This window comes from Lepus europaeus, chromosome 10 (assembly GCF_033115175.1).
Source record: "Lepus europaeus isolate LE1 chromosome 10, mLepTim1.pri, whole genome shotgun sequence".
Lineage (NCBI taxonomy): Eukaryota > Metazoa > Chordata > Mammalia > Lagomorpha > Leporidae > Lepus > Lepus europaeus.
Window position 1 is genome coordinate 82,527,415 of NC_084836.1, and position 12,577 is coordinate 82,539,991.

The 12,577-nt window shown below is 44.3% G+C and overlaps 1 protein-coding gene across 1 annotated transcript; it reads left to right on the forward strand.

Annotated features, from left to right (window-relative positions):
- On the forward strand, window positions 1-11,884 carry RBBP9 (RB binding protein 9, serine hydrolase). The gene is made up of 5 exons (XM_062203809.1): window positions 1-148; window positions 1,776-1,818; window positions 4,562-4,667; window positions 8,565-8,650; window positions 9,369-11,884. Exons 1-5 carry the CDS (start codon window positions 50-52, stop codon window positions 9,593-9,595), a joined length of 561 nt encoding a protein of 186 aa, XP_062059793.1. The 5' UTR covers window positions 1-49; the 3' UTR covers window positions 9,596-11,884.
- Window positions 11,885-12,577: the final 693 nt, after the last annotated feature.

Below are 12,577 nucleotides of genomic sequence, written 5' to 3' on the forward strand. Positions count from 1 at the left end.
TTCTTGCTCTGCAGGACCTGGCTGGAGGGACTTCGGCTGCTCTGTGCTCATGGCTCCTCCTAGCAAAGCAGTGATTGTTCCCGGGAACGGAGGCGGCGATGTGGCCACCCACGGCTGGTATGGCTGGGTGAAGAAGAGGCTGGAGCAGGTAAGAGACACAGGGTGCACTGCCCTGGGAAGTCAGCCTGGGGCAGAGGGGAGGCAGACTGAGGTTTGACCGTGTGTCCCCCTGCCCCCAGCAAAGCCTGTGTATCTGCGCCTCTCCACTGCTGCCCTCGCTCAGACTCTAGAACTAATGGTCAAGACTTTGTGATCAAACAGCTGGAAGACTTCTCTGGAGGCTCAGTGATTCGAATGAAAGGAACCACCTCTTAGAACCATAGAGATCGAGTCCCCGCCTGCCCCCTCTGTGTGGCCGGTTCGGATTTGGGACTTCTCAGATGACTCTACATCTGTCTGCATTGTTTCCTGCTTCAGATTTTTAAAGAAAATTCAATATGTGATAGTGAATTCATGCAAAGGATGTATGTAACATGTGTTAGAATTATGTAGCATTATACTGTGAATCCCCAAACTAAAATCTAGAACGTTTCTGGTATCTTTAAGGAAAGATTATTTGAGAGCTGGAGAGACAGAGCTCTCCCATCTGCTGGTTCACCTTTCAGATGTCCATCAGTACAGGGGTTAGAGAAGCGATGTGCGTGAGGAGGTGGGAGGGTACCCAGGAAGCTACTCCAGCCATCACTGCTGCTTCCCAGGATCTATATTAGCAGAAAGCTGGAACCCAGAGCTGGAGCGGGGCATCCAGCCCAGGTACTCTGATGTGGAATGTGGGCATCCTAACTGGCATCTTACCTGCAGGGCCAAACACCTACCCGCACGTAGTTTTGAAAGGACCTGTGGGTTTCACCCGTCTCATATCCCTGCCATCCTGAAATAATGTGTTTTCATTTGCTTCTCTTTTTATAGTATTGTTACAACCTTTGTCAGTAACTTTAAGTAATATATTGTTTAATTTGGGTGCTTTGTGAGCATTATAAAGATGGCATGCTGCTATTGGTTATCTTGTGCCTTTTTTTTAAACCCCTTTCCATAATTATCTGTGTATTCAACAGAGTAATAAATTCAATACAGTAAACAAATTCAAGAAAATAGTAGTAGGTCTCTGGAATGGGATTTGCCTGAAAACTAACCCAAAAAGTCAGGGGCTAGAGCCAACCAAGGCAATGGACTCCCCCAACTCTCTGTACCATGTTTTACCTACCCCTTGGCACATAGTTTAGCTCCAGGTCAATTTGTGTAGAACACATTAACTCACACCCTCTGCATACCTATGTGTGTACAAATATAAATACAGATCTCTGTAGAGGTGTAAGAAGATACTTCATAAGGTTCTGGCAAAATAAGATTAAAAGATTATATTTTGGTGCTAAACATTTTGAAATCCATGCATAGTTTTTCATAAGACTCATTTTCCCATGAACCTTTTGTAGACCCCTCATATGCATAGCTTTTAAAATGTTTTGCACCTAAATAAACATCCATTGATCTCATCTCCCACAAAAGTGCCCTTGTAGAACTGCAAGTGGAGTTCATCAGTGGGAACTATATGATCATATGTAATCCTACAGTGCTTCTCCCACTTCATGTCGTATTCAAAGCAAATACTTAACTGAATTGATAAAGATCCTATCAGGTGTCTTATTTCTTATTAGCAAAATATTAGTTGTAATTGAGATCTTTATTTTAGCTTTTTCCCCCTCCTCTTATCACAGATACCTGGTTTCCAGTGTTTGGCTAAAAACATGCCTGATCCAAGTAAGTTTTATACTTGTCTTTAAATACTCTCATCTTGTTAGGTTTTGAGCTCTCCATGTCTTAGAGGAGAAGAGGGCCATCAGAGTGGAGAATCCAAAGATGAATAGGTAACCAAGAGTGGAAACAAGGCATGAAACTGGAGGAGGCAGATATGAGCCAAAAAAAATTCTAGTAGGAATCAAGAAAATCACCAGGGCTTGGTGAACTTAATTTACCAAGTTCAGTTCAGGTTCAACTTTGTGAGCAACTTGATGTCTTCTTCTGTAAGTCTACAGATATTTTCAGGCAAAATTTGTGGGTGTTCCACTTGAGGCAGAGAGAAAACTTTAAAGCATCTATTTGAGATCCTAATATTTAAAAATGTAATATTGCCATTTTTGTTCTGGGTAGTTCTATCTTAGGAACTTCCTTTGTGGAAAGAAGGAATTTTAGAGAGAATGTTCTGAAGAAGTTGTTTGAGAGACGGAGCGAGAAAGAGTTCCCTTTCCCTGGTTACATCTCAATTACCTGCCAAGGTGGGAGCTGAGGACTCAATCCCCAGCTCCCATGAAGGTGGCAGGAACCCAGCTTCTTGGGTCATTACCATTGCCTCCCAGGGTGTGTATTAGCAGGGAGTTGAAATCAAGAGCCAGAGCTAGGAATCAAACCCAGGCATTCAGATATGGACCACGAGAGTCTTAACTGCTCGGCCAAATGCCTATCCCAAGAGGTTTTTTTGTTTTGTTTTTTTTTTAAGTTTGAACTTTACATTAAAGCTTCAGAGTCATATTTTATTTATTATTCCCTCAGTATTTTCTTTCTTCTAAAGATTTTAGTTAGCTTTCTTTTTATTAATATTAAAGAGAACAGATTTCATGTATTTCTAGGTGCAGTTCTAAGGCAATATTCATATGTCCTTCCCTCACCCTTTCCCTCCCCCTCTTTTCTTCCTATCCTTCCTACCTTTTTTTTTCTCTTTAGGTTTTGCAAAGACATGCTTTCAATCCAGTCTATAATAATCACAGGCTTAATTCACCACTAACCATAATATTTAACAAGTAAAAAGTAGGAAGATCACAGTTCCACAGGAATAAACAAAGATTAAAAAGAACAATCAGCCGGTGCTGCGGCTCAACAGGCTAATCCTCCGCCTTGCGGCACTGGCACCCCGGGTTCTAGTCCCGGTCGGAGCACCGGATTCTGTCCTGGTTGCCCTTTTTCCAGGCCAGCTCTCTGCTGTGGCCAGGCAGTGCAGTGGAGGATGGCCCAAGTGCTTGGGCCCTGCACCCCATGGGAGACCAGGATAAGCACCTGGCTCCTGCCATCGGATCAGTGCGGTGCGCCGGCCGCAGCGTGCTGGCCACGGCGGCCATTGGAGGGTGAACCAACAGCAAAAGGAAGACCTTTCTCTCTGTCTCTCTCTCTCACTGTCCACTCTGCCTGTCAAAAAAAAAAAAAAAAGCACAATCAAATCATAAGATGTCTGTTTCAATCTTTTTTTAAAAATTTACTTATTTACTTGAAAGTCAATTACACAGAGAAGGAGAGGCAGAAAGAGAGAGAGAGGTCTTCCATTCACCAGTTCACTCCCCATATGGCCGCAACGGCCAGAGCTGCGCCATTCTGAAGCCAAGAGCCAGGAGCTTCTTCCAGGTCTCCCACATGAGTGCAGGGGCCCAAGGACTTGGGCCATCTTCCACTGCTTTCCCAGGCCATAGCAGAGAGCTCTATCGGAAGAGGAGCAGCCAGGTCTAAAACCGGCGCCCATATGGGATGCTGGCACTGCAGGCGGCAGCTTTACCTGCTACGCCATAGTGCCGGTCCCTTTTTCGTTCTTATACTTTTTTTGTGCTCTATATTAACTACCACATATCAAAGAAAACAAGATATTTGTCTTGTTGAGACTGACTTATTTCACTAAGCATAATGGTTTCCAGTTGTATCCATTTTGTTGCAAAATACAGGATTTCATTCTTTCTTATGGCTGAGTTGTATACCCTAGTGTATATTATTTTTATATAGCACATTCAGTTAGCTTTATTTTCAGTTCTAGAATTAGTTAAAACTTCATTCTGTAAGCTAGAATAAGTGTTCCAATGAGCCGAGCAGCAGAAGTGGATTTTACAGGTAAACAAAGGCTAATGAAAGCGGAAGCAAACAAAAATGTGGCTTGTCCCTCAGTATTTTCATACAAGTCATGGTAATAAAATAAAAGCAGGGGCCGGCGCTGTGGCACAGTGGGTTAACGCCCTGGCCTGAAGTGCCGGCATACCATGTGGGCGCCGGTTCTAGTTCTGGCTACTCTTCTTCCTATCCAGCTCTCTGCTATGGCCTGGGAGAGCAGTGGAAGATGGCCCAAGTCCATAGGCCCCTGCACCCACGTGGGAGATCCAGAAGAAGCTTCTGGCTCCTGGCTTCGGATCGGCACAGCTCTGGCCATTGCGGCCATCTGGGGAGTGAACCAGTGGATGGAAGACCTCTCTCTCCATCTCTACCTCTCTCTGTAACTCTGTCTTTCAAATAAATAAAATAAATCTTAAAAAAAGAAAAGAAAAGAAAATCAAAGCTATACGCAAAGTCTACAGATTCAGCTCTTCCAAGCGGCAACACTGGAATCTTTGCCTGTTAGAACCACCCTATCTCCCACTGCGGTCCCGCGGATGCTGTGAACTGTTGAGCAGCTGTCTGTTAGAAAGGTGGGGGCGGCACTGAACTGAGACTGTCCCCATTAAATGACAGCCTGTTTCTCCACCCTGAACCCTAGTTACAGCTCGAGAGAGCATCTGGCTGCCCTTCATGGAGACTGAGCTGCACTGTGACGAGAAGACCATCATCATCGGCCACAGTTCGGGGGCCATTGCGGCCATGAGGTGCGATCCTTGCTGAGTTGTCACTCTGTGGGCTGTAGCCTTGCCTGCCTGGGAGACACTTGTGTGGCTCTTAAGTTTTTATTGCAGAGAAAACAGTGCTGACCTCAAGAGAGGTAACATGATCTGTCCTAATTCCTTCCTGGTTTGCTTTAGTGGATTGAAAAAATAAAATACTGCTCTCATTGGGATGCAATGATCCTTTTAAAACATTAAGTGGCTCCAAGCCCCTGTAACTCCCCAACACTCAGCTCAAATGCCATCTCTATTCTCCCTCCTCATCTCCATGGCAGGTTGATCTCATTGCCCTTCCTGGAACATGGCAAGCACCCACCCACCATGCCTTGCCCTCTCCCTTCTTCCTGGGACACAGTCCTGCGCCTGTTTGGTTTTTTCTTCCCTGTTAAGTCTCTGCTTAAATGTTCCTTTTAGGTGAGGGCTTCTAAACAACAACCTCCCCCTCTTGGCTCCTATCCCCTGTGTCTCAACTATAACCCATTCCACCATCTGACACCCTGTTTATTTCCTGTCTGATTTTTGCCAATAGAACACAAGCTCTATAAGTGAGGGCCTTGGTTCTGTCTGACACTGAAAGCCTAGTGCCTAGAGGAGAGCCTCACAAATGGTAGATGCACACGAGAAATATTTGTTGGAGGGTGGGGCTGTTAGTCCCCACCTACCTGCAGCCCCCAGTCCTTAGGATTCACAAGAGCACCCCCAAAAGTTCTCCTGTAGAACATATATCTCCCCCACTTGGCCTTAGAAGGTCTCAGAAGTTGGGACCTAGGAGTGAGTGAACCCTCTGGGGTTGGGTTTCTTCCGTATTTGCTAGGCTGAATGATGAAGAATAATAGTTGTTGTTTTTTAAAAGATTTTTTATTTATTTATTTGACAGGTAGAGTTACAGACAGTGAGAGAGAGAGACAGAGAGAAAGGTCTTCCATCTGATGGTTCACCCCCCAAATGGCCGCAACAGCCGGAGCTACGCCGATCCAAAGCCAGGAGCCAGGAGCTTCCTCCTGGTCTTCCATGTGGGGGCAAGGGCCCAAGGACTTGGGTCATCTTCTACTGCCTTCCTGGGCCACAACAGAGAGCTGGTCTGGAAGAGGAGCAACTGGGACTAGAACCCGGCGCCATATGGGATGTCGGCACTGCAGGCAGAGGATTAACCAAGTGAGCCACGGTGCTGGCCCCAACGATTTTTCTTTGTAAAGCTGCTTGTCCCAAGCAGTCGCTCAGGATATCACATGAATTGTGTGTCATGGAATCTTGCCAAATTCCATACTCTTTCAGCTACACAGATCGGAACTATGAGAATAATGCTTTTCAGTTTGGAGTTGTGAGATGATGGAACAGTCATAGTGTCAGGGATGTATAGAAACTGCCAGGAGCAGCCCGGCGTTGGTGCAGGTGCGGCAGGCTAAGCCGCCACTTGTGATGCCTGTGTCTGAGTGCCAGTTCAAGTCCTGGCTGCTCCATTTCCAACTCCAGCTCTCTGCTAATGCACCTGGGAAGGCAATGGACGATGGTCCAAATGCTTGGGCCCCTGCACCCAGATAGGTGACTAGGATGGAGCTCCTGACTTGGTTTCATCATGGCTCAAACAAACAAAACCCGGCTGTTGCAGCTATTTGTAGAATGATCCAGCAGGTAGAATCAATCTCTCTCTCTCTCTCTGCCTTTTAAATAAGTAAATCTTAAAAAAAAAAAAAAAGCTGTTGGGTCGACTGGACAATGAAGAGATCCCTTTGTTGCTGAAATCTGTCCCAATTCAAGGCCAATGGAATTTTTCTCAAGCCATTGGCTAGTAAAGCCGTGCCTTCTCTTAAAAACCCCAGCACTTACCACACGATTGTCAGTAACCATTTTTTTAAAATAACCTTATCTTTTAATTAATCACTTATTTTTACTTGAGAGGCAGAGAGATGGGGGTGGAGGACACACTCCCATCCACTGGTTCAGAAACCAATCCAGGTCTTCCATGTGGATGGCGGGGACCCAACCTCTTGAGCCATTGCTGCTGCCTTCCAGGGTGTATTATCAGAAAGCTGCGGTCAGGAGCAGAGCTGGGCACTCCATCATAGACACTCCGATGTGGGCATCCCAGGCAGTACCTTAACCACTAAGCCAAATGCCTGCATCTGTCAACAACCTTCCAAGAGAGGACTTTTGAAGTTCAAGGAGGCAAGGAGATAAATGGATGCCCAAGCCATTGGAGAAAAGGTTATTGATTCAGTCACAGAGGACCACCCTGTAGATTACTTGTTATCACAAAGGAAAGCTCATGTCTTCACAATAGAGAGATCTGGTGGGTAGCACCTTAAAAAAGTGATTGAATTTTATCTAATACTGGGACAGACTAGTGTCACATGCCCCCTGATGTGAATATGTGGTGGTGACACAATATGTATGTACACTCTTGACAAAAGTGTTTAACTTCTGTCTAATTAGGAGAGAAGAGACAAAGCAGGCTTACAGAAAAGTGTACAAGACAATTAGCCTAAACTCTTAAACAAAGTCATTGTCACTGAAAACAAAAAATTTGGGCTGGTGCTGCGGCATAGTGGGTACCTACAGAGCCAGCATCCCATATGGGTACCGGTTTGAGTCCCGGCTGCTCCTCTTCTGATCCAGCTCTCTGCTAGTGCCCCTGGGAAAGCAGTGGAAGATGGCTTTTAATTAATCACTTGAGCCCCTGTACCTGCATTGGAGATCCAGAAGAAGCTCTTGGCTCCTGGCTTCAAACTGGCCCATCTCCCTCCATTTTGGCCATTTAGGGCGTGAACCAATGGATGGAAGATCTCTCTGCCTTTCCCTCTCTAAATCTGCCTTTCAAATAAAAAAAAATAACCTTTAAAAAAAAAAAGTGTGTTAAAAAAAACCCAAAAAATTTAAAGTGACTAAAGAATCGTGAAAACCAAATCCAACATGTGATCCTTGACTGGATCTGGCATTGCCAAATTAGCTCTAAAGGACATTTTTGATACAGTTGGGGGGAAACGCAACTAATATTAGTACATCAAGGTTAAATTGATTGGGTGTACTCATGTGCCTGGGGTTATGCAAGACAATGGCCTTGCTCTTACATGCGAAAGTAAGGGTGAAATGTGAACACAAAATCTAGATGCTTACTGTTCTTTCTGCTTTCATAGGTGTGGTTTTTTTTTCAAAATAAATGGTTGGGGGAAATGCCCCTTAAATCTATCGCTACTCTGTCTTTTCTTAGCCTGGTGTTTGTGGAGCGAGGGTACTGGCTGCAGTGGTGAGCTGGGTGTTTCCTTGCCGAGCCCTGTACCAGGCACAAGGGACACAAGGATTAATACGGCTCCTGCTTGGCCCTAAAAAGCTGATGGTTTATGGGGGAGACAGATGTAATACACACAAATGAACACCACAGTGCAATGAGGAGCTGCATTCCTGCTTTTGTAATATTTCTTCAAATATAGTTCACAGACTGCTTGCATCAGAGTCACCTCCGTTGTGTGTGTGTGTGGGGGGTGCTTTCATGCCTTCAAATGCAGATTCCTGGGCCTCGATTCCTAACCTCTGAATCCGTGCTCTGGGGCCCAACCTGGGCACCTGCATTTTAACCAATGAAGTAATGCTCCTGTAGATTAAAGGTGGGTCCGTGCACATATTAGAGAGAATGGTGACTGTCTTTTTGTTTACTAGGAAAGGGTGGCAGAAGAGGCTCAGACTACCTTGAAACACGAGTAGGAGCTCACCCAGTAACCAGGGTTGGCCTTGTAGCTCTGCAGCTCTCTGCCTGGTTTTCACATCAGCCTCCATTGCACGTAGCACATGCATTCTATAAGCTGAGTCGAATGAGTGTTTTTTAAGTGGCGTATTGACTGGTGGTCACACATCGTGTATCCGCTGACGTCACTTTTCTCTCCGCAGGTACGCAGAAACACATCAAGTGTATGCCATCATTCTGGTGTCTGCCTACACGTCAGACTTGGGGGATGCAAATGAGCGAGCGAGTGGTAAGTCTGAAGGTAGAGACTCCTGAAAAGCCCTTCCCCTACACGTGGGCTGCCCATTCAGGTTAGAATATGCTACTGTCCTTTTAGGTAAGCTTTAAAAAAAGTGGCATTGGAGAGAGACTCACTGCCTTTATTTGGAGGTAGATTAGGTACTTTGGGAGGTGGTAGATCTGTTTCCAACCCAAAGGTGCAGTTTTATTCCTTCCTTCCTCACAAGCAGTTTTGGGTAACACACTTGCAGATCTGAAGGCAAAGGAAGTGCTTTTTTTTTTTAAGATTTATTTTATTTATTTGAAAGACAGTTACAGAGAGAGGTAGACACAGAGAGAGAGGTCTTCCATCCACTGGTTCACTCCCCTGGTGGCCACAATGGCCAGAGCTGAGCCAATCCGAAGTCAGGAGACAGAAGCTTCCTCTGGGTCTTCCATGCAAGTGCAGGAGTCCAAGGACTTGGACCATCCTCCACTGCTATCCCAGGCCATAGCAGAGAGCTGGATTGGAAGAGGAACAGCCAGGACTAGAACCAGTGCCCATATGGGATACCGGTGCATCAGGCCAGAACTTAACCCGCTTCGCCACAGCGCCTGCCCTGGAACTGCTTCTAATGCACACTCAGGCTGTGATTTGTGTCTCTGCGAGGGTCTCCACCAGGTGTTTTCAAAGCCCTAGGATGAAGATCAGCCATGGGCACTGATGGGTCATGTTTGTCCCCCAACAGGGTACTTCAGCCGCCCGTGGCAGTGGGAGAAGATCAAGGCCAACTGCCCTCTCATCGTGCAGTTTGGCTCCACTGATGACCCCTTCCTCCCCTGGAAGGAACAGCAGGAAGTGGCCAATAGGTTGGATGCCAAGCTGTACAAATTCACTGACCGTGGCCACTTTCAGAACACGGAGTTTCACGAACTGGTTAACGTGGTGAAGTCCATGCTGGAAGCGGCAGCATAGACAGGGTGACGCCTGCTATTCTGCATCCCGATAGAGGGGTGGAGTACTAATATTTATTGTCGATTACTACACACCTGAAACATCCAGTTAAGTCCCCAAAGTGCCTGAAAAGCAAACATGTTTCTAGTTCTCAAAGCAAGTGTTTGAACAGCATTTCCGTTTTATATAGAATCTAAACGTCTTCTAATTGCTGAGAGCGACAGCAGCCTGCCCGCTCTCATTGACCCAAGTGCATCAGAATGGAGCCAGTCTCCTCACTGTCAGATGAAGACAGAACAGGCTTTAGTGTATGTTGCAGGAGCTGTGCTTGTTTCCTCTTTGAAATAAGATTTTATTTTCTATTTTTTTTTTATTTTGGGGGTGGCAGGTGACATGACTAAAGGTCCAGAGTGTTAGCTTAGAGCTCAAAACACTGAGCTGCTTTTGAAGCTGGCACAGGTTATTAATCCCAGGCTGGGGCCTTTCCCTTGGATAGCCCCCTCACTCCAGCCCCTCATCCTTCAGACGAGTTGAAAGGGCTACTACCCAAGGCAGCTGAGTTGGCGGTCAGTGGGGTGAGGCAGGGCAGACAGGCACAGCCTACATAGGTGAGCACAGTGACTAGATCTGTGTAAGACATGCCTCATCAAAATTGCTGCCACGTAGCCATGTGGCAAGGTGTGGCCAGTTTTTGAGGGAAAAGTCTTCCCACGGTGGTTTTTAAAGCTGGGGAATATATATCATCTATGTTTGTATCTATGTAGAATTTGTTCCTTGCTAACAATCAGTGTAAATAAAAAGATTCAGAAATACTTCCAAGATGAACAAAACCCAAGTCATCCATTTGTTGTGATCTTGCCATAAGAACTAACTTAGCCAGGTGTGTTTAGATTCTTCTCTATTCTCTGTAAAGCCTGAGAAAAGTGTAAAATAACCAAAGTGAACATGTGTCAAAGGGTGAAAGCCATGGGAACAATTTGGATTTTTACAAAGTCTTAAGCAACCTTTCCACATGTCAGATTTTGCTTTGTAGAGTTCAACTTTTAACTTCCTTAAAAACTCTTTTAAGTATCATTCCAGCATGTTTATTCTGATCATACTCCTTCAAAGGAACCCCTTTTTCATTTCCCAACATTTTTAGGGGGCTATTATGATCCCAAGTATTGCCTCAAATGACTTCCAGTGAATTCATGCTTAACACTGCAGAACCTGAGTTTGCTACAGAAATGCTTTCACACACCGTTAACATACCTAGGGATAATCTGAATTTGTTACATTGAACTGATAATTTTACTAATGAAAAATAATTAAAATTCAAAACAACTTACTTGACACACTACCAAAAAGCAAATTAGTCAGCTGAATAGTAGTAATTTTGGAGGCCGTTTAACATTGATCTGACCAAACCTGTACTCTTAAGTTTCATTATATTTAAATTTCCAATTAGTCATTGTATTCCTTATTCTCTACCTTTTTCCCCTAGAGTTCTTTAAAGAATTACAGACTTACACAAATAACAGTTCATAATGCTTTGTTGTCCTCTTCCTTCAGAATGGGAAAAAACCCACAAATAGAATTGAGAATTACTTCTAATATTCCTAAAAAAACAGTTAAGACAGACTTAGGATTGTAGAGCTGTGTAGCCCCATACAGTAGCTATAAAATTTAAACTTCCTTCTCTGTCACGTGAGCTGTATTTCAAGTGTTCAGCAGCTACCAGGGCTGGTTACTTTATTGGAGAGATTTGGATATTTCCATGATTATAGAAAACTATTGGATAGCAGTGGTCTAGGGCACATATTTTAGATTCTTTCCTTACCCACCGTACAATGAATAGTTCAAAGTAAAAGTGACTGAATTTTAAATTACTTCTAGTTTGCTTAATCACCATTAAAATCATAAGCCTATAAAATTTACTCATCGCTAAAGTAAATCAGAGGGGTTTCATGTGAGAACTCACATAAACATCTAATGAAAACCATAGAACTATGGAATCTCATTGTTTCTCACGTTTCTATGTTGAGAGGCCTCAACAGACCTGGACAGCATCTGTTCTCAGCTGAGGAAAATACCTAATATTAACTGGAGATCAACTGTTAAGTATTAGGACTTCTTCACTTGCGATTTCATGTTTTGGTGTTGTCGTGAGGGCTTCACAGTGTTTTGGTGTTTATCCATGCAGGATAAATAAACCACGTAATGATGTATCAGAGTGCTGTATTTTTAGGTTATTGTCTCTTATCTCCTTTGGATAATATTCAGAATAAAAAATACGTTATCGGAAAACATTAAAGGGACTCTTTGTTCTGATGAGGCAAGGAGTTTTTTTTTTTGTCTTCACTGTCTCTAAGCTTTAAGAATCAATTTCTGGCTATCAAGACATAATGTGAAGTCTGATTTAAAACATGTTTTCACTCTCTCCCAAGTCTAGTTTTGTTACGAGGACGATGGCCAGACCCAGGGAGGACAGACATAGTTCTGACGTCCAGCTCTTGCTGAGTGTGGAGGAGAAAGCCCCTGCAGTTTGCAGGCTCCCTCGTTCTTCTATAGCTTACTCATCCAGTCTCTGACATGCTCTTGGTGTCACCAAATGCTGATTTTATAGAGCTGGCCACAGGATTTATCTGATAGACATCAGTTACTTAGCTGAAGTTTACTGATCCCATTTATCTCAATAATTCTTCTGATGTTGCCACTTAGAGCGTCTCCAACTGGTCTTGGAACAGAGTCCTCAGTAGCAGCTGGGCTTGAATTTTTTTTTTTTTTTTTTTTTTGGTGGTTCCATGTTTTTCACGGTTAGAACTGTGTAGTTATAATGGCTTTTTAAAGATTTATTTGAAAGGCAGAGTGATGGGGGAGTATATCTTTCATCTATTGGTTTACTCCCCAAATGGCTGCAACAGCTAGGGCTGAGCCAGGCCAAATGGGTGGCAGGGTCCCAAGCACTTGAGTTATTACCTGCTGCTTTCCCAGGCACATTAACAGAAAGCAGAAGCAGAAGAT